Raw genomic sequence first — 25,031 nt, forward strand, 5'->3', positions numbered from 1 at the left:
GGGGTGGGAGGAGTGTCTTTCCCAACTTCTGCTTCCCGAGCCAACGCAATTGTCTTCCTCCCTGATGGACGGATAAACTGTAAACACCTGGAGAAAGAAAGAAAGAAAGAAAGACTACGCTTCAGAACCACAAAAAGGTAAAGACATTTTTGAAAGTTACGTTTTCGGCGTCCTCTCGCATTTCAGTTTGAGCTAAGTTAGCCATTTAGCTGAGTAACATATAAAGTGCTGTCACTTCTGTTGTGTGGAAGTGACCCGCTGACGTGCCGTTTGTTGACTCTACAGAAACACTTAGTAGTGTTTTTAAATTCAAGATGTTTTTATTCATCGTGCTATCATTTACTGTCGAACGGGAACATGTGATGGCATGTTCACGCCAGTGTGACTAATTTTCAGCACTAGACGACGTCGTATTCAGGCACTCGTCATTAGCAAGTCATGCTTTACTCACTGGAATAGACGAAATGTTGTTTTCCCTTTGTTTTTAAGAGCAGCTACAGTAATGTAATTCCGAGTCAGTCATTGTGGATTATACGGTGTTCAATACTGTCAGTACTAATAAAACTGTGTATTGAAGGCAGTAATTACAAAGCTGCTGCCCACAGTAGTAAATGCATCTCAGTTTTCTCTCGAAATCTCTTGCGTTGCATTTTTCCATTTGAGGGGGGAAAAAAGAAGCAAAGGTCTTTAGTGCATCATTTACTGTATTGGGTTAGGCGTTGTCCGGGCGTGTTCACATGGAAATACTTATGGTTAACGATGCCACTTTAACGTGTTGCATTTGAACTTAAAAGGCCATGCAACTTTGTTTTGTTTTGTTTTGTTTTTTTGCATCTAGTATCTTGTGGAACTAGCTCTGTTTTCCGGGATGCACAGCACACTTCTATAATGCAGTTTGTGATCACCTATTGGTGCGGATTCATATACAAACACAACAATCCTCTTTAGTAGGGATGTCCCAATCCACATTTTTTGGCCTCCGATCCGATCCGATATTTTTATAGTCTTGCCGATCCGATCCGCTACCAATGCTTTTTAATTTTTTTTTTTAAATAATAAACATTTGTTACAAACATTAATTTGTGGAATTGAATATGGCTATGAAAACAGCTCTTCAAAGCATAAAAAATAATGCAACCAAAGTATTGCTGAATTTACTGATTTATTACACAGCATGACCAACAATATTGTTGGCTTTTGTAACAAGCCTCTGTGATTCCTGTCCCTGATCCAATAAAAGTCCATCCAATAAAAGCTAAAATTGGAAAAAAATGGGCGTGCAAAATACTTTTAGGGTAGGACTAATCATTTGACATGGTTATAGAACAATTTGTGGTGTGATTTAGTGTCCCTAGTATAAACATCCAGCGGTTAGAGTGGCACTTCCCGTGCAAACTCCCCGCACCATGACACTGCAGTCCGGGCACAGTGAGTGGGAACTACCGCTGTAGCTACGGAGCTGAATATCCAACGTCTAATGTGAAACTAACTTCACCACGGTACACGGCGGACATGTCTGCATGGTGGTGTTGCGTTTTATTCTTCTTGCGGGAGTTGAGTGGCAACTAGCTTTGAGGCGCATTACCGCACCTACTATGTTGGCCCAGAGTTATGAATCTTACGGCAACCCGATTGGCCCGATCTCATGGTGGAAGCCTATTCTATCCAATCTTCAAAATACAGCAGCCGATCCTGAAGATTGGATCGGGAAATCCCTAATGGATTCATATACAAACAACAAGCCTCTTTATTGGCGTTTCTGCAAGCAAACATAAAAATTAAATGTTCAATAGATTTGGAAGGGCTGTTGTTTATTTCCTGTCGCACATCTGTGTGGTAAGTTTTCGGCTTCTTAAGTTTAGAAGAAATAAATTTGAGGCTAACTCTCTAAGCTTGCTCGGTTGTTAGCAAGCTAGCGGCCATCACAAGTTCCTACAGCATAAGAGTTGCACAATGTGATGTAAACAATGAATAATAGGAGTGTAAAGGTGGCGATAGGTGTTATTTCATGTTACAGGGCTCTAATAATCTTAATAAAAGAGTTGTATGTACTTTATTTATCCCACAGCGGGGAAATTTACTTGTTACAGCAGCAAGCAAGCAAGACAAGTAAAGAAAACAGTGTAAAGAAAGCATAGTGACTACAACATGGTTCAGGTGGTGCAGGTGTTGTAGAGTTACAATGCCATCTACTGTGTGGAGTTGGAATGACAAGCTACAGAGACAGTCCCATTATAATCTGTTTGTGAGCAAAGGTGAACAGGTAATGCCAAATCTAAAACATAAAATAAAACAAACAAACAAAAAAAAAAGGCTGTGCCAGTCATCTGTGGCAGGCCGCCACAAAGAAATGACTCTATGGGATACACTTATACATTAATAATTTAATACATGCATTTTTTTCAACCAAATTCATGCAATAATTAAGATTTTTTTTTTTAGTGCAGATGTGGCCAAAGTGCTGCCCGAGCACCATTTAAGGCCCACAACTTTTTTTTTTTTTATTGGCCCGCGGCACATTCTAAAACTATAATTTTTTATTGTTTATTACAAACAATCCAAACAAAGAGTAAAAGTTGGAGAAAAAGTTCTAATGTGAGAATAACGTCATAAATCATAATATTGTGAGAAAAACAAGAAAAAAGTTGAAATATTAGGAAAGTTATTTTTGTAAAAAAGCAACGGCAGAAATTTTACAAGAATAAAGTACAAATTTTAAGAGGAAAAAGGTTGTATTCTAACAGGAAAAAAGGCGCGATTATACAAGAATAAACTCGGAATATTATGCGGGAAAATAAAGTTATTTTGGAAGCATACAGTTGAAATATTCAAGAAAAAAAACAATATGAGAAACACACATAACAAAGAATAAAGTTGTATTTTTTTTGGAAAATTAGGTTAGGGAAAAGTTATATTATGAGAATAAAGTCAATATATTATGGAAATAAAGTTATAATTACGAGACGAAAATTTACAAGAGGAAAGTTGAAATAGTTGGAAAATTTAAAGAAACAAATCGACAGCAGAAATGGAAAAAACAGCCGTAATTCATATGTCAAAATAGAGTAAGTCTTAATGAAATGGCAAAAAAGTCACAATTTTCCCAGAATAAAGTCGTAATAGTATGGAGAAAAATCATGTCGTACTATAGGGGCGTAACAGTTCACATGGATGTATTGAACCTTTTCGGTTCTGCATGTTCGGTTCGGGCCACTTGCGTACCGTTTCGGTTATATATATATATATTTTTTTTTACAGTTGATTTTTCTCACTAAATTTATTACTAGAGTGATCCAAGCGCTTCACGCGGACCTAAAGTCCTGGGCGACTTTCCGCACGGACGCCTCAGAGTGTCGGACACTACTGACTGAGGGGGAAGAACGCTAGTAGCTCGCTGGCGTGACAAATGGCATCATGGTAAAGCGAGCCTGATATAACTAAAGGTACCTTTGTTTGGACAAATCGTATAACAATGACAACAAAAATAGCTGATAAGACTTAAATAGTTTGGCAGTGCAATGCTATGGCTATTCCTGTAAGAACTTAAGTGATTTTGGCTCTTATCAAGAAAATCATGGAAGTTGCCAGATATCAGCTCTTAAATTCAACTCTTATGAGCTATAGTTGTTATTATCATTACATTTGTCCAACAAATGCACCTTCTAGTTATTTATTGGAATTACCGAAATTACATTTTAGTGTACCGTTACACTATCATACTAGCATTTCACATATATCACAAAATAAAGTATCTATCTATTTAGTGCATGTAAGCGTAGTGAGTGAAATGTTACTAAACTCGCCTGGGTATTTATTTAACTGGTATGTTTTTTCCACAAAAAACATGCAAGTCAGCCTACTTCAGATCACAAACTTAAGTTAATATTCACAGAGCTTGTGTCTGTGAACCTTGTGTGATTGTTGATGGGCACAAAAGCTTGTATTTCTAAATTTGTACGATGCTTTTTTTTTTTTTTTTTTTTTTTTAGAATTGAATATGATGATCCAACCAACAATGGAAAAAGACAGCAACAAATAGCCAGCTGGAGTTTTTGGCAGGAAAGCACAGTCATTGAGTGACATCATACTAGAACAATTTGCAAGACAACAGATTATTTTGCAGCGGGTGCATAGTCACCAAAATGTATGACATTTAAATAGGAGCATATTAAAAGTTGCCAGTATTTTTTTGCAGTATTGTCACAAGACTTCTATACAACAGCATTTTTGTTAAAAGTAAAAATTTTTTGGTTGGTGCACACACAAATGACTTAATGTAGGGTTTAAGCAGACGTATTCTTTGGGTCAAAGGTGATTCTTTCACCAGTTCACCATATCTGCATGCTGGTGTTGCGTTTTCTTCTTCTTGGAGGACGAGTGGCAACCAGCTTTGAGGCACATTAGCGCACCTACCATATTGAAGTGTCGCCCAGAGTTATGAACACTGTACAGCAACCCGATCGGCCCGATCTTGTGGCGGAAGCCGGTTTTATCCGATCTTCAAAATACAGCGAATCAGCAGCCGAGATCGGGACTTCTCTAGTAAATAGCATTAGCAGCGCCAGCATTAGCACTGCACTAGCTAGTCACCGGGAAAGATTTTCAACACATAGCGATGTATTTTATCTTATTTATTATGTACTGTGTAAAAGTATGACAACAACATCAAATTAAAAGCACTACATGATAACAGAGCCACGATCCACCAGTACGAGCCCGGACTTTGTTTTTCAGAGAGGTTGTGTACCAAACAAATATGCACATTAGCTCACAATAAGGTCAGCAAAATCTACCTTTTATGCATTCCCACATAGTATCAGCATTTGGGACCAAATGTGAGGTGAAAGGAAAAAAGGGAAAAATACAGTATAGTAGTCTATCTGTACAGGGTGGGACAAAATTAGAAGTTGCGTTCAAGGACTGTCAAAAAAAGTGGGACAAAACGTGACTCACATTAAACATGCAAAAACTGGGGGATTTGTAACTGTGTATTATTTTTTAACAAAATAATGTCCCATGTTTCCAAAATGGGCCATCATTTACCACAAAGAGATTTACATCCCTACTTATTATAGATACAAACTTATTTCTATCCGTGATTATGTGTGATTAATTATGGCTTAACTATGTACAATCTGTGATTAAATATTTTACGCAATGTTCACAAATGTGCTGTGCACCTGAGTTTAATATGCAAATAAAGCATATTTTTGTTACATTTTGTTGAAATACTGTGCTTTTTGGGGTAAGGTTAATGATAACACATTATAAGATCGGAAGGTGATGCAACATTATCAGGGAAAAAAATAAGCATGAAAGCACTGCAACTTTTGCCGCAACTTTGTGAAAAAGCTGCCTCGAAATCAGGAATTTTTGGCTGCAGCAATCCAAAAAAAATTGTGTACAACTTTTAAAATATGCCAATATTATCCATCCCTGCCACCCTGCTGTAGTATTGTGTGAGACGCTTCACCCACCTTGTCTTCATTGTCACCCACACTAGTGTACAGTAAATGTCAATGATTGGTTCTTGTCAGAGAGGCCGTTGCCCCAAATTGGCAGCCATTATTATTGTTATTATTGTTGTTTGTTGTTATTTTTATTTTGTGTCTGTTTCTCAAAGTTTTGGTTCAGTAACATTTACTTGGCTGGTGAAAGATGAGCTTGAAAGCCAAAATGTAAATATTTCATGACCCAGCTGAAACAATTGCAAAACTAAGCACCCGATTTTACGCTGTGGTTGTTGTCACATAGTTAACATATTAGGAAACATATTTTTACTGTATGGTATTGCACACATGCCCAGACAAGCCTCAGAACTCCTTGGCAAAGTTTAGCCTTGATGAATCCCATTCTCTTCGTGCAAACCCAGACTAACCTGTAGAGCAAGATGATAATCAAGACAGTTGCTGCTAGTGGTTTAAGTGCTAGATGTGGTCCCAGAAAGGAGAAAGATGCTGATTATGTTTTTGTGTGGCTCACAATCAAACAACATCAAGGGATGGTTGTGCCCTTCATTATGCCCACATTATGTCATCATTTTGATTTGTTTAAATTCTTCAATTCAGGGACAGGACACGCTCAAGATAAGGCTTTGTGATTTATTGTAATTTATTGAGCTTGCATGTTCTCCCCATGCGTGTGTGGGTTTTCTCCGGGTACGCCCGTTTCGGCCCACGTTCCAAAAATATACATGTTATGTTAATTGGTGACTCTAAATTGTCCATAGGTATGAATGCGACTGTAAATGCTTGTTTGTCTGTATGTGCCCTACGATTGGCTGGGGACCAGCCCAGGGTGTACCCTGCCTCTAGCCCAAAGCCAGCTGGGATAGGCTCCAGCACACCACAGCGACCCTAGTGAGTCATGGCTAGCGATAGCGACAAGAAGAAGCCAAAGCTTGAAATCCCTCTTCTGTTGTTAGTCGTCTGTTTGGGAACACTTCGCCTTCCTGGTGACATACGTAAACAGACAAAGACAAGTGGATACAACAAAAGCAGCGTGCTGGATTTGTTCAGTAGCAGTCGGGAATGAGGCTACAAGCTGGAACGATCAATGCTGTACTTCAGGCAATAAGAAACTTTTATTTGATTGACCGTGCATGTTCATGTCTTATTTTTTGTTGATCTGTGAAAGAGAAATATTGTTGAATCATATTCAGTTTGGATGATCGTTTTCCTGATAAGTCTTTTGAGGAAAATTTGTGCAAAAACAGAGTGTAAATCCATGCTCTACATTGATTGACTGAAGTGAGATATATGATGTATGCATTCTTCCCTGAATGGTCAAATTGGCTCTTATTTTCTTCTTTAGGAAAGTGGATATTGGTGTATGACGGGGTGTCCAAAGTACGACCCAGGGACCATTTGTGGCCCGCAGCTGTTTTTCGTTGGCCAGTGGCAAAAATGTTATTTAACAAGAAAACTAAAAAAAAAAATGTGAAAAATCATCATTTATTTTACAAGATTGAAATAAAAAGAGAAAATATCTGTAATGTAAGGAGAAAAAGTTGTAATTTTGATCATTTTAGTAAAACATAAAGTTGACATATTCAAGAAAATCGCAATTTTTTTTTAAGTCGTGATATTATGAAAACAATTTTTGGAAAATTAGGTTGCAAAAAGTAATGTTACAAGAATAAAGGTAAAATATTACGGGAATTAAGTCAGTAAGTAATTATGAGAGGAAAATTTATTAGAAGAAAGTTGAAATAGTTGGAGGGAAAAAAACAAAAGCAGAAATGAAAATAACAGCTATAATTTTACAAGTCAAAATAATAAAAGTTGTATTCTAACAATAAAAAGTTACGGTATGAGTGGGGAAAAAAAATCTCATTTTAGTATATTATTCCCAGAATATTACAAAAAGAACATTTATGAAGATTATTTGACAAGAAAGTGGCAATATATGGAATATAAAAAAGCAACAAAAACATGGGGCAAAAGAAAGTAAAGACCAAAGTTCATACTAAAATACTCCATTTCCTCTAATCATCACAGTGCTGAGATGCAGTTTCAAAAATATCAAAGTGGTCCTTGCATCTTTTCATTTTCAGTATGTGGCCCTCGGTGGAAAAAAGTTTGGACACCCCTGATGTATGAGTTAGTGACATGATTATATGCATATATTTCTGATTTACATTATTACTTAATGGATTACAATCCCTGTGGTATTTACATAGAAATTAATGTTGAGTACATCGATTATTTCTGAACAGCTGAAGCATTTCTAGCCCCCCGCCCCAGGACGTCAGCAGCTGAATGATTATTTCATGGAGTGTTGAGCCTAAAGGTTGACTGGAGCCATTTAAAGTAGCTATAATTACCACTGAAATCTGACTTAATTGGAAGTGACACAAGTCACCGTTTGGCTTAGAGATGCTTGTTACCGCTTACTAAGTGTTCGAGAACTATAACCTATTCACGGCACAGTTGCTGAGCGGCCTCTTTATAATTTCTGCTTAGTAACAACCTGCTAATAATCTGCGTTTGACTACATAACAGATTCCTGGCATGGCGCTGGACTGTGAACACTGAGCGGATTAAGTCCTTTTGTTTTGCTGTTACCGCAGGTTAGCGGCGCTCCATTGAGGACTGCAGCAACTGATTTATGGGAGCTTTGTTTTTGTTCTCTGTATGACATTGGGACACTGTGGCTGCGTTATGTGTATGCACATGAAGGAAGTGAAGGCAAAGGGCGTTGTGTTGAAAAAGCTGTATTTGCTTCAAAGAGTGATCAAGAAGCTTGAAATGTCCGTCGTGTCAGACTGCCTTCAGTGCATCAGAATGGGAAGAAGCAACAGGTATGAGAGTCTGGCTGTTGCTTTATCACTTGAGTAATGCATGAGTCTGGCAAATGGCTGCATAATGATGGTTAATTTATTTGTATCCAAATCCATTAATATGTTTAAAGAATAAGCTGATATGAAGATTTATATGACTGTGGGTCCTGTGTTTATCATACGATTTTACCGTATGTCACAAATGTGAGTACACCATTCACATTTCTGCAAATGTTTTATTATATCTTTTCATGGGACAACACTAAAGAATGGCATTTTGATACAATGTAAAGTAGTCAGTGTACAGCTTGGATGACAGTGTAAATTTGCTAACCCCTTAAAATAAGTCAACATACAGCCTTTAATGTCTAAACCGTTGGTGACAAAAGTGAGCGCACCCTTATGTTAAATTGTACTAATTGTGCCCACTTAGCCATTTTTCCTACCCGGTGTCATGTGGCTCATTAGTGTTATAAGGTCTCAGGTATGAAAGGGGAGCTCGTGTGTTAAATTTGTCGTATTGCTCTCACACTCTCTCATACTGGTCACTGGAAGTTCAATATGGTACATCTTGGCAAAGAACTCTGAGGATGTGGGGGGGGAAAAAGTTGAGTGCACATGCTCACCGTCATATCCAGAGGTTGTGTTTGTAAAATAAAACATAATCAAACTGAGTGCTGCCAGCATTGCAGCAGAGTTTAGTGTGGGGGTTCATACCTCGCGCTCTGCATCAAACTGGTCTGCATGGCTGTCATCACAGAAGGAAGCATCTTCGAAAGACGCACAAGAGCTCCTGCAAGCCGTTTGCTGAAGACAATCGGACTATGGACGTGGATGGTAGAAGCAATGTCCTGTAGACTGATGAGACCAAGATATACACATTTGGTTCAGATGTCAAGCGTGTGTGGCAGCAACCAGGTGAGGAGTACAAAGACAAGTGTCATGATTAAGGGGCTGCATGAGCGCACAGTTCATTGAGGAGAATGTAGATGCCGGCATGTATTGTGACATACTGAAGCAGAGCGTAATGCTCTTCTTTCGGAAACTGAGCCGCAGGACAGTATTCCAAGACGACCACTACCTTGGTAAAGAAGCTGAGAGAAAAGGTGATGGATCTAAACCCTAATGATCATCTGTGGGGCATCCTCAAACAGAAGTTGGAGTGAGTGCAAGGTTTTTAACATCCACCAGCTCCATGATGTTGTCATGTTGGCCTGAAAGAGGATTCCAGAGGCAGCCTGTCATGTTCTCGTGAACTCCATGCCCAAGAGAGTTAAGGCAGTTTTGGAAAATAAAGGTATCCACACTAAATATTGACACTTTGGGCACAGTTTGGACATTTTCATGAGGGGTGTTCTCACTTTTGAACCTGCCAGTGGTTTAGACATTAATTGTGAGTTATTTTCAGGGGACAGTAAATTTACAGTTATTCAAGCTATACACAGACTACCTTTACATTGTATCAAAGCGCCCTTTCTTTAGAGTTGTCCCGTGAAGAAATATAATAAAAATATTTGCAGATATATGAGGGTACTCACTCTTGGACATACTGTATATGTACAGTACATTCATGAAAAATCTACCCAGAAAATGCATATGAGCCATTTTAAGACATCAAAAAAAGAGAATTGCTTTCAGGGATTAATTGTGTTGTGGTGTAAATCTTGTCTTTTAAAGTACACTTACATAGAAGGTGCGAGAGTCATAATCTGCTACTCATTTTACGTCAGACATATTTGAGTTGAACTTATATTCATAAAAGCATCCTTTTCATTTCAGGGTTGTTAGGGTGCTTAAAAGACTTTGCTTTTCACTGGAAATACTTATCCCCCAATCTACAAATGCTGTTTGTAGATTGGGGTACAGGCATATTTTCATTTTCTCGTTGAGAAAAACTTGAGAGATCCTGCTTCGTGAGATGATTGTATACAGAAAAGCTTCGCTTTTGAATGTCTTTATAGAATAGTGCTGACAAGTGTGTCGTGCCTCACATAGCTTTCATGTAACTGGCCCTGGCTCAATTCCCGGTCTTTTCACCCCTTTCATCATTGCCTTGTATATGGCTGTGCTGCCACCTCTCACCCTAACTAAGTCAGTGGGGAAGTCCAGTTTTCCCTGTTATTCTGAACATCGGATAAGGAGCACAGGAAATGGATGGATAGATGACAAACCACAAATAACTATCTGTGGCAGTAGTAGTATTGCCTCAGAGTTCAAAACCATGTACTTGTATTTTAGGTTAATTGGAGACTCGAGCATGCCCAGAGGTATGAATGTTTGTCTAAATGTGCCATGTGAATGACAGGTGATCAGCAGCGTCACTAGGTACAGTATTTTGTTTAGGAAGTTCAAAATAGTTGTCATCCCACCAACATATTCTTCATCAATTAATTATTTGAAAAGCGTTTATCAGTACCTGTTATCTGGTCCATTCTCTTTTTCTTCTGTGTTTCCTATTCTAAGTCTTTAGCTTCTTTGTTTGAAAATAAAATAAAATAACAGTCTAAATGAGTAAATGAGCGGTATTAAATCTAAACACTTATAACCGCTTTCTTTTTGCAAAGTGTATTCCCAAATAAAGCTCTTTATTTCTGCCTGCCACTGATATTTGTTATATTAATTTTCACTTGCAACAGTGTATTAGAAAAACAACCTTGTACAGATATTGTGTCAAAAGATGGACATCATATACAGCTTCTAGATGCATCCACATCTGCACATATACCGTAATATCCGGTGTATAAGCAGCTACTTTTTTCATAAACTCTGAATCCTGTGGCTTATACAGCCGTGCTGCTAATTTATGATTTTTTTCCAAGCTAGTGACATCTGCTATACTTGAGAACTTACATAAGAACATTTTCTCTCTAAATTTGGTGGGTGCAGCTTAATACACTCTTAATCACTCTTATACACGGGAAATTATGGTAGTATTATTATTGTGCACAGTGACCAGGTACACTGTTGCTGTGCATTTTTCATAGTATAGTGTATGTATATGCATATAGATATGCTATTCTTTTATGCTTAATTCTTGTGTGCTGCTACTTGCACTTTGTTGTTGCTGTGAAACTTCATTTTCCCCTTTTGCGGGAGGTTCACTTTTGCTGTCTAAAGTAATGTTCATAAAGCCAACTACAATATCGTATTTTGTAAACATAGGTAAAGTTACACAATTAACAGTTACTGACATCAACGTACTATTTGACGATGTGAAAACATGACAATAATGTCCTCTTCTAATAAAAAAGAATATACCACCAACTTCAGAATGCTAACCCTTGCTTAACAGAGAAGCAATAACATGCAGCTTACCCCTGGCTCCTAATGGTCACTTTAATGGCTCATTTTAATCAAATCATAGCAACTTGTAGGACTGTTGTTATTTACTTTGACACATTCAACTCATATACTTGTTGGTTTATTCATGCCTGAGCTAATTTCTTACATGGAAAAAATCAGCTATAATTGTAGGGCGGCTTTGGAATATTTTAGGGGGGCTGAAGCCACCCTAAAATAGACCTAATGACGTCTATGGTGGCGATCCACCAAGGGTGTGCCTCTGCTCTCGTCCAAAGTCAACTGGGATAGGCCCCAGCTCACTTGAGAACCTAAAAATGAATAAATGAATGACTATTTCATGCTGATATTTCAAGCCAACAGTGAAAACTTGTACGACCTTCGGAAATACAATGGACTTCACTCTAAATTCCTTACGTATGTTTGCTTCCTTGCAGGATGGAGTCCTCATGTCTGGACCTGGCCTTGGAAGGTGAACGATTCTGTAAGGCCGGTAATTATCGTGCTGGTGTGTCTGCCTTTGAGTCGGCCATCCAGGTTGGAACTGAGGACCTCCAAATCCTCAGTGCCATCTACAGCCAGCTTGGCAATGCTTACTTTCACCTGCAGGAATATAACAAAGCCTTGGAGTACCATCGGCATGATCTCACACTTACAAGGTTGGAAGTTCCACAGCCTAAACAGCTCAGTATTATAATTGATCCATGTTAGAATTTTCAGAAAGGACGTTGGGGGAAAAGGTTTGTGCAGATGCAACACAGAGTGAAATCATAGCTTTAATTTGAGCATGATGTACTTATAATACTCATGACTGTAGAATTTCTGGTTTAGCTGTAAATTGCTTTCTCTTGCAATTTTATTTTTGACAACTAAAGAACAACATTTTTCAATAACATTTTACACACTTGATTTAATTGTTGTTAATTACTGGGTGGGTTATTTCTTTTAGGACGATTGGGGATGAACTTGGTGAGGCTAAAGCCAGTGGCAACCTTGGGAATACGTTAAAGCTTTTAGGACGATACAATGAAGCAGTGGTTTGTTGCCAACGACATTTAGACATCACCAGAGCTACGTGTGATAAGGTGGGTTGTATTATTTCTTAACATTTATGAGTGTATTTGTCTGCAAAATGGATGCCCATGTTTACACTTAATCAAACGCCAAATCGGAGTGAGAACCTGTGAGCTATTTATTCCAACCATTCAAACGAGGGATGGGCATTAATACGATGACTGTTGCCCTGTTATGCTACACATTGCTACCTTTCAAGCAGCCAGTACAGGACTGATTCATGACAGCTGCCTCAACACGTAGCCACTGCAGCTCACCCAAGCCCAGGTAATGTAATGCAAGTGACTTCCTGTGGCAACCCCTGTTGGGTGAAGCTGAAAGATTACTACTAACAGAATAATCACTATGTTTTAAAATTATTTTGAAAAATATTAGCACTCCTGTTTCAATTGTAGTGTATTATTGAGTAGAATCATTCTGCCGGGATGAGTTGCCAGAGATGAAGTCAGTGGATAGAGCACATCAACTTCTCATGCCTGACGACATGTAGTTCTTCTTTAGACCACAAAGTAGTTGAGACACAATCAACAGCACCTCTGCTTGTGGCAGCCAAATAATGCACTCCATTTTGCCACAATTGCTTTTAGAAATGAACAATCAACCATTAGTTTGACACAATCAACCAAAATCTTAACAGTCAATCAATAGCTTATTATGCCCATCCGTGATTCAAAGTGTTATTTTTTGCAGGAGAGTGGAAAATGATTTGGTACCAGTTTAAAGTGAGGAATTATTGCAGACTCTTTAGAATAGCGACTTTTCAGTGTTTGGCTACCCTAAATCCCAAATTTATCAAGAGAGATAGATACAACAAGCAATATTTACCTGTTTGACTACCTCTAATCTCAAAAATCATGGCGAAGGAATGCTGGATATGGTCGGACACATTTTACTGTTAAACATTAATGAAACCGTCAGGGATTTAAATGTTTTTTGTCTTTGTCCAAGACTTGGATGTGTTTCTGGTAACTGCCTGGACAATCCTATCTGAGTGCATTGAATGCAGTGTCTTAATTCATCAGAAAACATCTTCATCTGACCCTAATACGCTTTGCACTCTTGATCTTCCACATCTTGGGTAATAGGTAATTTAATTATTCTATCATAGCACCAGTCCATCTGTAATTCTCAAAAAGCTCTTTGTGGATTGGAGGACTGACTGGCTAGAAATTGAGGTTTTCTTTACAAACTAAAGGATGTTGAGCAGACCATTACCATTGCCATGGATATTATGTTCTTATGAAATATAACAGTTTTGCTTTTGGGGAGTAGTTTAGAGGGAATTTGTTTAATTAACAACAAATGTTACATATTTTTTGCCTTTTTAAGCATAAAAATGCCTAAATGAAATAAAATACAAATAATAAGGCATTCAAAAAACACATTCAAAGTCGTTGATGATATGTTGTATTCTACACTCGTCACTAGGTGTCAGCAATGTTCAGTGAGACACACAAGAACAAGCATGAGTCTTTAATTAGGTGTTATTTTATGTGTAGGGGGCTTTAATAATGTAAAAAATGTATTTAGAAGGTGGTAAATAGGTTTTCTATGCCCTAACTATGAAAATATTTGATTTATAAAGAAGGAATCGTACTTTGTGGAAATCCACTTATCACGGTCTGGTCTGGAACCAATTAACCACGATAAACGAGGGATTACTGTATGCTACAGCTGTGTTACATTGAAGCGCCAACCTCACAAAGAGTTTGCTGCATGTAAGCAGGTCTTACTTTCAGCGTATTTTAAGTATAATTACTACACTGGTCACTGTGGTTTCCATCAGTGAAAATCTGTTGTGCATGCTGTAGGTTGGGCAGGCCCGAGCACTGTATAATTTTGGGAACGTTTACCACGCCAAGGGCAAAAGCATCTGTTGGTCGGGGACGGAACCAGGAGAGTTTCCAGAGGAAGCAAGGATAGCCCTGAGGAAAGCTGCACAGTATTATGAGTGAGTTGGTACCAACATACTGTAACTTATTTGTTTGATAAACAGAAGCACAGAGCAATAATGTCTTGCATGAATGTTTTTCTGCCTATTCATACTGTTAACCCTGTACCGGACACTCACTGAAATAAATAAAATGAAATTCAATGCGGCCGCACGTTGGCCGAGTGGTTACAGTCAGTAGAGCTGGAAGTCCTGTGTAAGAATCTCCGCTTGGGCATCTCTGTGTGGAGTTTGCATGTTCTGCCCGTGCGTGCGTGGGTTTCCTCCCACATTCCAAAAACATGCATGTTAGGTTAAATTGTCTAAATGGAAGTGTGAATGGTTGTTTGTTTATACAGTATGTGCCCTGCGATTGGCTGGTGACCAGTCCATGGGTGTACCGCTCCTCTTGCCCGAAGTCAGCTGGGATAGGCACCAGCATATCCCCGCAAACCTAATTAGGATAAGCTGCATAGAAAATGGATGGATGGATAAATTTCATGCAGAAAACCACTGTGGCATATTTTTACAGAGAACTTCCTTGTCCTTGTCAACATGATTGTTCCATCTTCTTGCTTTTTTATACCAATTTTCTTTTTTTTTTTCATTCAAGAGTTAAGTATTAAAAGCGAAACACCCTCAGTGTTTTTTTTTGTCCATAATGCTATTCTTACTACAAACAAAATTAATATGTCAAATAAGTAGAAGTACTTTTAGCATTTCAGAAATACTTTCCTTCTATTCTAGAAGGTAAATACACATCTCTTGGTTGCTATTTTAGAGCCAACTTGTGTCTTGTGAAGGAGTTGGGGGATCGTGCAGCTCAGGGTCGCACTTATGGGAATCTTGGTAATACATATTATCTGCTGGGGGACTTTGAAACTGCTGTAGCAGTGCATGAAAAGGTGAGTTCAACACTACTGCAAGTCGAAAGTTGTAATTGTATTTCTCCAACTAGGATTGTTAAGGATGCCTTGCTTGTCTTGACTACCTTAGAATGTTAAACGTGGCTTTGAGAGAAGTAATCTTTACTATATGTGTTGCATATTTCTTTGCCAGCGCCTTCTCATTGCTAAAGAGTTTGGGGACAGGTCTGCGGAGCGGAGGGCACACTGTAACCTTGGTAACGCTCATATATTCCTCAGCCGATTTGAAGTGGCGGCTGGTCATTATAAGTAAGTTAACCTTTTTTATCTAAGCATACTGTACACATCCTTTTTCTTTACACTTTCAAAATAATTGCAGAGGCATTTTGTAATTATTATTGTTTGCTTTAACTAAGTTACTGATTCTACAGCAGATACATATGACCAAACCCAATATTAACATGTGAGAACAATTACTAAATTGTGAGATGCAAATAGCTCCAAACATAATTAGATTTTTAAAAATCCATAATATACCTTTCCATCAACTCTGGTCATAATTTCACAATCCTACTGGTGCATATAAAACCCCAGTTGGAGACCTATTGACACATTCAAGTGATTTGGATAATAACTCTATAGGCCTACAAAATGAGATGTTCAGACAGTTTTAGCCTCCAAAACAATACAGACATCCACTCACCACAGCTAGATAAAAATGTGAAATACTTACTGAAGGAATTCCTTGAAGGAGAAACCAACAAAGGTGGTGGGGGGAATCAGATAAATGTAATTCCCTGCACCCAACCGAGACATTCTTTGTCCTTGTCTTCCCCCCTTTGGTTTGCCCTCAGGAGGACTCTGCAGCTGGCCAGGCTTTTGAAGGACAAGGCAGTGGAGGCCCAGGCCTGTTACAGTCTGGGTAACACCTACACACTACTCCAGGACTATGAGAGAGCCATTGATTATCACCTCAAACATCTAGTAATTGCTCAGGACCTCAACGACAGGTATAGTAATCTCTCATTTATCGTGATTAATTGGTTCCAGACCCGACCGTGATAAGTGAACTTCTGTAAAGTATGATTCCTTACTTATAGATCAAGTATTTTCATAGTTTTTCTTTTTACGACCTTCTAAATACAGTTTTTAACATTTTTAGAGCCTACTAGGCATGAAATAACACCCCTCTAGTCACCTTTACCCTCATGTTACTCAATATAGTAGACATAATCGGAGAAAATAAGCCATTTAAGACATATATAAGACTCGTGCTTGTATGTGTTGCAATAAATGTATTCCGGACGTGTGGTGGACAGGAAATGATGTCGGGGGTTCAGAGATGAGTGGATTACGGGCGCAACAGTAGCCCGTGTAGTTATTAGGATTATTATTATTACAATTATTCTGTTGTTGTTATTGCATCCATTGTGAGATCAAACCTGCAATTATATTCCATGTGTCCTCACCGAACATTACAGTAACATTACTGACACCTACTGATCAGTGTAGAATACTACATATTACTATTTGAATGTGTCTTGTTATGATACTGTATATATGTATTTTAGTTCATTTAGGCATTTTTAAGCTTGAAAATGCTTAGTTTGGGCATTTACTTGAATATGCATATTTTTGACTACGGTAATAACAGGCCATATTCAACCATAGAACAGTATGATTTAGTTTTTTGAAAAAACGTGATAGACTGAAGCGGCAAAATTCGAACCGCAAATAATCAAAATTGTCCTCATTCCTTGGCAGCTCATTTAAATGCTTGTATTGTACATGGTTTGGTCACCACTGCAATGCTGTCTCAATGCTGTCTTTCTGCTTCTTTAGATTGGTTACAATTATTCAGATGAACTTATGTTATTGTTTAGTGGTCACTTAGTGGAGGCTTTCTTTTTCTTTTGTAACGAGTACCTCTGTATTTTGTCTTGTTGTATTACCATGTAAATGTGCTTTTTTGCTGTTATTGGCATTTGTAAAAGACAAGGACAGAAAAATTATTAAATGTGATGTTTAATACATAGACTGGTAATGAATGTCATATAACAACATTTTTCCCCACAGTCAAAATGCTGATGAAGGCCTACCCCTGTCTTATGTAATCTAATTTCTTGCTGCTTTCCTCCTTTTTTGTAGAATTGGTGAAGGAAGGGCCTACTGGAGTCTAGGAAATGCCCACACTGCCCTGGGGAACCACGAGCAAGCTATGCACTTTGCTGAAAAACATCTGGAAATTGCCAAAGAGGTGAGTGATTACTGTTTACTATATCCTTCCCTTGAGTCCGTGCGGCAGCAATGCCCCCATCTACTGGTAGGTGGGGGAATAACATTCAATAGCAGCTGCAAGTCCAAACCTTTCCTGTTGCAGAGGAAAAAAAAAAAAACTTGCTCTGAAACCAAATACCATCTTGCCTAGTGAGAATTCAGCCTCCTATTTTTTTATTTAATTTCACAGCTTGGTATTATTCTGTAATGATAAACACATTTAATTGTATTCTATGTCTATGATTATTTTAACTTAAATGATATTGTTGCGTGTGCTTTAGACTGGAGACAAAAGTAGTGAGGCGACCGCACGGATGAATTTGTCAGACCTCCGGCTGGTTGTGGGCCTGAAGTCCAACATCTATTCCAACATCTTCAGCAAAACTAACAGGTCTGCACTGTCAGTAAGCCACCAGAGTTACCTCAACATGTCAGGTAAATATGTATTGGAGAATTGTACTTCCTGTCCTGCACCAATATTTGAATTCACAAAAAATATATTTTAGCTTTTTACTGCTTTCCTTTTATTTATCTGAGTAATTTCCCTTATATGTTTGACCGAAAACACATAACACTCTTTGCTCTCATTGTTTGTGTTCGAAGTTTCGACTTCTATAGGATTCTTTTGAATATATGTTACAGGAATGAAATCTCCAAAGAAGAAAGGTAGTGCAGAAAACCTGGACCTGAGTCCAAATTCAATTGGGGATTCATCAGTACGTCCAGTGTGTATCACCTTTATAGAGTTTTGACAAGCAAATTTATTCCTGTCTAGATTATTTGGAAGTTTATTAATATCCTTGATATTACACCTCAATTAAATTTGCAGGACTGGGAAGATGATGCACTCTCCAGGTCATCAAAAACGAACACCATAAAGGCTTCGACTAAGCTCTTCCTCTTTCACCGACTAAAAAGTAAAAAGCGGAAGAACAACAAATCTCCCAAAGAGCAGCATGACAGTGCCTCAGACCACTCAGTGCCTGATTTGGACCCGCCAAAGTCACCTAAGGTACCTTTCAGTACAGTAACATGATGGGTTTGGAAATGTAATCTCCGTAGCAACCAGTGTAGTTAAGTCATAAAATAATAAACTGTGCAAAAAAAAAAGTTTACTAATAATAAGCAGATACTAAACTTGTGTATTGTTTTCCTACTTTAAAATATTTAAAAGAATCGGAATATACAATTTTAAACATAGTAAACTAAGAACGCTTAGAAAGAGAAATGCAAGTCTTTTTGCTGAAATTGTTTTCTTTTGTTTTTGTTTCCTGTAGCAAGCTCCGCATGACACAATTGGGGAGGATGGCTTTTTCGACCTTCTCTCTCGTTTCCAGGGCAACAGAATGGATGACCAAAGGTGCTCTCTTTTAGATGGCTTGAGCCATCAGCCTGCCAGCTCCTCTCCCTCATCCACCCCTCTTGTAGCTGAAAGGAAATGTAAGTCTGTCCCTGTGTTTGTACATCTGTGCTCACACCATACTTAAACTTTACATAACATTACATAATAATAAAATACGCCTACTGTTTGCTTATGTAACTGTATTCAATAGTGACATTAAGAACTTGTTGATGCATCCCATTGGTAAACTGCCTGGTTATGGTGTGAATGCAGAATATTCAGACCTGCCCATAACATCTTAAAAGTTGTGGTAGTTGTCCATGCTACACAACATTAAGGAGTAGAACTTTAAAAGTCAATTTTGAGAATCACTCCATTGATGTTGTCTGTGTTCATCCTCTTGTAGTGCATGACACCTGGAAGAATCCCTTTTAATGAATCCTTGTAAGCTGCATACTTTTGCTGATTTTGTGTCTAGCTATACTGGAGGGCGAAGCACCATTGCAGGATCCTGGTCATTTCCTGGAGCTGCTGGCCAGCTCCCAGGCCCGTCGTCTGGACGACCAACGAGTCAGCCTGAGCCATTTTCCTGGCTTGAGACTCAGCACCTACAACCGGCCCAGTACACCCTCCACCTCCAGCGAAAACCAAGCCCCCGCTCAAGGTGAGGAGAAATTACTTTGGTAAACTCTTCACGTTCCCTTTAACTTGGGTTGCCAGTGCTTGTTCTGTTTGCTCCTTGCAGCCCCCATTTCCAGTACAGACCCAGCTCACACACCCTCCCTGTACAGTTGCATCGAGAACAGCACTGAGCAGTCTGAGGGGGATGACGTCTTTTTTGACATGCTAGTTAAGTGCCAGGTGAGCAAAACAAACATCTTGAATTCTTAATTTATTCATTCAGTGCTGTAGTTAGACAGTCAGAGCACAGCATTAGCTCACAGTATTGACAATATTCCAATGTTGTGTCATACTTCATTTGTGTATGAGCTGTAATCATCAAAATTACTAAGACATTAACAATAATAAATAAAATAATACAATCTATTTCTATGTGTAGTTAATTTTAATCTATAGGAGTTTCACTTTTCAAATTGAACTGCTGAAATAAATGAACATTCCATATTGAGATGTACCTGTAAAGGTAACTGTGGTGGTTCTAGTACAGCTTCTATAACGCAGACTTTTAAAATAACAATACACCACCAATAACCAACTAACTCTCCTGCCTTGTTATTTAAGGGTTCCCGACTGAATGACCAAAGGTGCGCTGCTCCACCTTCGGCCACACGAGGACCAACTGTCCCAGATGAGGACTTCTTTAGTCTCATTTTGCGTTCTCAGTCAAACAGGATGGAGGAACAGCGGGTGCTGCCACCGTCTGACGTCACTCAATCCAAACCAGACTGATGGACTATTTTTTTATTTTAGGATACAAAATGGAACTACAAATGTCTTTTTCATTTTAATATTTTTTATGATTTTTAATCCCACTCATTCCTCAACTGAGCAGACTGCCTCAAGGAGTAACACAGTAAGTTTATATGGAGAACATCATGAGTGTCAGTAGTGAGCAATATAAATCTTCCACGCCGAAAGGTCGTCTTTAGCTAACTGGCAGATTCTCTACAATGTCAGCATCTTCTGGTAGTGCCTCTCTATTATTGTTATGCCATTCAAAAGGCCACAATGAAAAAAGATACATTGATTATATACTTCCTAAGCCAAGAACATCCATGCCTTCTAACAAGTTCTCTGCTTCCACAGTTACAAATCATTTGGCCACATCTTTGGACCACATTAACACCGTCAGTCACAGAAATATTTTTGTCTGAAATTTTTAAGGATGTACTTCACACATAATTGCCATTAATAATGATTTGAGGTTTTCTTCTTTAAAGTAAGACTTTTCAGGGAACTAAGTGGTAAAAGAAAAATATACCCTATTTAGAATTTTTTTACTGAATATGTCTCAGAAGAACCATCAGAAAATAAAATAATTACATGCTACTGTTTCCACCTTAATTAAATTCCTTACGTGCAAAACATTGCATTTAAAACAACATGCTGTAGGAAAACACACATTTCAGATTTTAGAGTGGAATCATTTTTTACATACCAATAAGGCAAGTTCTTTGCAGTACAATGAAAATATCAAAAATCACATAAAATCGTTTCTCAAACTTGACAAAAGATTCTATACTGATTTTTCGGCCCTCCTGCTTATTTTCCAATTAAAAAAAAAATGTTTGTATGCTTTACTGCTCTCCATTTTGTTGCATTTTGCTGGTTTCAGTTTCGAGTTCAGTCTGTACAGTACAGATAAATAAATAGATATTATCATTCTCAGGGCATTCAGTCGATTGGAAGACTGATGAAGCCTGCTTGGATGAGAGGCAAAACGTCTTCTAAGACAACCTGAACAGTTTCTCAATAGTATTTTAAATTGGGGGGGGGCTGAAAACATTTCTGTCCCCCAGCGGGGGCATGACCGAAAATAATTGAGAACCACTGATTTAGTCAAATATTCCAACCACCTGGACACACTATGTCTCTGAAGTCAACCTCTCGTGGTGTTCCCTGCACCTAAAATGAGAAAGAAATGATTTAGTCACTGTAGATGACTGTATATCAACTTTTGTACGGCATATTCAGTCTAGTGTAACTTTGGCTTTTAACCCTTTCCAAAAGGGCCGACAACAACCAAATGGTACAAAAACTGAATCAATTTTTCCCATAACAAATAATGCTAATCCATTTAATCCGTTCCAGACACTCCAAAATATTACCACAAAACACATTTTATGTAGAATAATAAGTTTTACAAACAACAAAATACATTATAAATTACGAAAGAAATCGATAAATGAATATTTAACATCACTTTTACCTTCAATGAAGACTTGGTAGTGAACAAGTGGAGGCAGGAGGGGAGAGAACGGAAGTGCCACACGGACATTGTTTAACTGTAGTTTGTTACAAACTTAACTTTAAAGAGTGGCCGATGAGAGCTTGATGTTTGCTCACTTGAACTTTATTGGAAACGTCAGCCGCAGCTACAGTCATCATTACGCCTTCTTTATGAAAGTTCTGCCACTTGCAACTTTTTTTCCTGACGTATTTAATTAAAAAAAAAAAAAGCACAGATGCCTCAGAAATACAGAGTGCTCTTGAATGCCTCGTCAATGCACTGGGCACACTGCTTAAAGGAGACTGATAAGAGTTGCTCATTGTTCTGTGTGCGTTCTATGAACAAATAAACCACACACACACACAGTAAAGATGATTAAAGGATTCCCTGGCGGAATCTGTCTATGGCAGGGGTCTCAAACTCGCGGCCCGTGGCCATTTGCGGCCCACCAAATCATATCTTGCGGCCCGCGACTGGACATCAAAGAGTAGTGTAACTGCAGCCCGCAACATCCGGGCAAGCTCAATGTTACTTCCATACTTACAGGGGCAAGTAAACACCAACACTGAACTAACAGTGGTGTTATCACATGGACCGGGGGAGGGGTGGCTCTTTAGCGCTATTGTGAGCCATGTATTGTGAATTGTATCGTATCGTGAAGTACCCTGACATTCCCAGCCCTACTCCCAATACTTGATGCAGCCCAGCCTCACCCAGACTCTAACTCCAGTGGCCTCCAGTGAAATTGAGTTTGAGACCCCTGGTCTATGGTATCCCAACTGTAAAATAACCACTATCCATTCTTCACAGAGGCTGAGTCACCAACGCGTGGCTGCTTTGTTTGGGCAGTCAACTAGTTTGTCAGGTGCATTGATGGGCAGGACGATAACCAAGACAGTGTAAGAAAACCGAGACATACAGTATTTTTAGCAATCATTAGCAATCATTTTTGGCCTCTCCCCATGTTGTACTTATACTTATTTGCGCCTTATTTGAGAGTTTACTTTTGTCTTTGCTTCTTTGACAAGTATTCCTTAACCTGCTGCTTTTATTCCAGAAAGGGATAAAGGGAAAGAAATTAAAGAATAGAAACTTTTTTTAGGTGGTGATGTCTCCTCAAGCCTGCACACAGGCTTTTCAGAGTAGCGCATTTATTCCAAAAACCAAAGATACCTTTTGGTTACATTGGACTTTTAGGTGAAAATAAAGATGAAAACTGTGTATTCTACCTACTTGTTCATGCAGCTGTGCAAGAAGCAGCTATTCTTGTCAAGCCTGTAAGCTCCTGAGTTTGGGAGATCTTTACACTCTGATAGGAAACGTTGGAGTTCTGATGTCGGGATCCCACTTTGCTGCTGTTGCTGTAAAGCAGAGAGTCGGTGTTGTGAGGACATTGTTTTGGGAAAAAGTGTGAAAGATGGAGCATTTCTTGGGACAATGAATAAGAATTAAGTACAAGAAACATTACCTTGATGGTGTCATAGGTGTTGGTGATAATTGTGATGAACAGGCTGAGGATCATGTAGATGAAAAGGGAGACAAAAGTGTAGAGGTAGACTCTGCTAAAAATCCAAATCAGGTTGCTCTTCCGCTTCATGTTCTTAAAGGTGGGGAACATGTCATCTCCATTGATCAAGGAGAAGAGACACTCAGACACTGTGTTCAAGGTCCGGAACTTTGAGGGGAAAAAGAAATCAAAGGAGCAAGTTGTTAAATATGTGTGTGGAAAAAAAAGAAAACATTATAAAGTAAAATAATTCATACTTGTGGTGTGATTTATCTTGAATTTGCTTTGCTCATCCCAACAGCCTTACCTTCTCGTGATACGGGCCAAGGACAATCCAGCCACAAAAGCAGTAACTCAGGTAGATTATTCCAGCGCAGCAGATGAAACGGATAACATTCGGGAAAGCTGCCCTGAGAGTCAAGATGAGAATCTGGAAACGAGCATAGTAACACACAGAATAATCTACAACACAAGTGTAGCATTAAAGGTGCTGTCCCTCTTCAGGTCCAACCTACACTTTTTTCCAATCAAAAAATCCAAGACCACCACCACCGGCTCGCAGATGTTATTAACAGTGGTTGCGTGGGGTGTCGCTTGCACGCTGCGAGCAGCAAGTGAGCGAAATAGACTGTTTTCAAGTATTTGCGCCCCCATGCAGTATCTAACCAAGGTAGACATGTCTTTAACAAGCCTTCCTAAATTAAGCACTCAAGAGTCGCACCATTTTGTATACAGTACCTGCATAACCTAATGAGATACAGTGGAACCTCATCATTAATTCATTCCAAAAGGTCAGACAAAAACCGAAAAGAAGACAAAAGAGGCCGTTTTTCTCAGAGCAAATCATGTAAATCCAATTAATCAGTTCCAGACATTCAAAAATATTAACCAAAAATACATTTTGTAGAGAATAATTATAGTATTACATGCAGAAAACAATGCAAAATAATTATAAATGATGAAAGAAATAGATAACATCCCTGGATGGATGAAACTTATAATTGATGTGGATTTCTGATACATTTGGTGTTTCTGCAAAGATGAGTGGGCTAAAATTCCTCCACAGCGCGGTAAGAGACTCATTGCAAGTTATTGCAAACGCTTGATTGCAGTTGTTGCTGCTAAGGGTGGCCCAACCAGTTATATTAGGTTTAGGGGGCAATGACTTTTTCCACACAGGGCCATGTAGGTTTCTCTCTTAATAATAAAAAGTTTAATTAATTGTGTTCAGTTGTGTTGTCATTGACAAATGATTTTTCACACCACTGTATATTATAACTACAGTCATGGAAAAAATGATTAGACCACCCTTCTTTCTTCAGTTTATTGATCAATTTTTAATGCCTGGTACAACTAAAGGTACATTTATTTGGACAAATATAATGATAACAAATTTAGCTCATAAGAGTTTCATTTAAGAGCTGATATCTAGCAACTTCCATGGTTTTTGTTGATAATAACCTAAATCACTTATGTTCTTATATGAATACCTAAAGCATTGTACTGCCAAAAGATGTAACTCTTATGAGCTATTTTTGTTGTC

At 38.5% G+C, this 25,031-nt stretch overlaps 2 protein-coding genes across 6 annotated transcripts in view; one reads left to right on the forward strand and one right to left on the reverse strand.

Moving 5' to 3' along the window:
• On the forward strand, positions 1-24,641 carry LOC129188939 (G-protein-signaling modulator 2-like). 3 transcript variants are annotated; one of them, XM_054790089.1, is made up of 15 exons: positions 1-137; positions 12,019-12,240; positions 12,531-12,666; positions 14,467-14,606; positions 15,367-15,490; positions 15,645-15,760; positions 16,306-16,461; positions 17,600-17,708; positions 18,010-18,163; positions 18,371-18,453; positions 18,558-18,740; positions 19,006-19,168; positions 19,549-19,734; positions 19,816-19,931; positions 20,313-24,641. In XM_054790089.1, the coding sequence occupies exons 2-15, from the start codon at positions 12,020-12,022 to the stop codon at positions 20,478-20,480; spliced, it is 2,055 nt and encodes a 684-aa protein (XP_054646064.1). In that variant the 5' UTR covers positions 1-137; position 12,019; the 3' UTR covers positions 20,481-24,641. The 3 variants fall into 3 exon arrangements, with proteins under 3 accessions (XP_054646064.1, XP_054646063.1, XP_054646062.1); XM_054790088.1 differs by lacking the exon at positions 1-137 and adding an exon at positions 7,802-8,302 and having other exon boundaries at positions 18,371-18,444; XM_054790087.1 differs by lacking the exon at positions 1-137 and adding an exon at positions 7,804-8,302.
• Positions 20,087-25,031, reverse strand: part of mcoln3b (mucolipin TRP cation channel 3b) — an 18,031-nt gene continuing 13,086 nt past the window's right edge. For all 3 annotated transcript variants that reach the window (XM_054790092.1, XM_054790090.1, XM_054790091.1), the window contains 4 exons: positions 23,796-23,918; positions 23,450-23,656; positions 23,215-23,342; positions 20,087-21,656 (listed from right to left, as the gene is read on the reverse strand). In XM_054790092.1, the coding sequence (XP_054646067.1) occupies positions 21,617-21,656; positions 23,215-23,342; positions 23,450-23,656; positions 23,796-23,918 (498 nt within the window). In that variant the 3' untranslated portion in view covers positions 20,087-21,616. The remainder of the gene's footprint in view (positions 21,657-23,214; positions 23,343-23,449; positions 23,657-23,795; positions 23,919-25,031) is intronic.

The sequence above is a fragment of the Dunckerocampus dactyliophorus genome, chromosome 10 (assembly GCF_027744805.1).
Source record: "Dunckerocampus dactyliophorus isolate RoL2022-P2 chromosome 10, RoL_Ddac_1.1, whole genome shotgun sequence".
Classification (NCBI taxonomy): domain Eukaryota; kingdom Metazoa; phylum Chordata; class Actinopteri; order Syngnathiformes; family Syngnathidae; genus Dunckerocampus; species Dunckerocampus dactyliophorus.

Excerpts from the sequence above, each read along its gene's own strand:
- LOC129188939 (XM_054790087.1), top strand. The coding sequence starts at position 8,136 with ATGACATTGGGACACTGTGGCTGCGTTATGTGTATGCACATGAAGGAA. Across the intron at positions 12,241-12,530 it reads CATGATCTCACACTTACAAG|GACGATTGGGGATGAACTTG; the intron begins GTTGGAAGTTCC and ends TATTTCTTTTAG. Across the intron at positions 12,667-14,466 it reads CCAGAGCTACGTGTGATAAG|GTTGGGCAGGCCCGAGCACT; the intron begins GTGGGTTGTATT and ends TGCATGCTGTAG.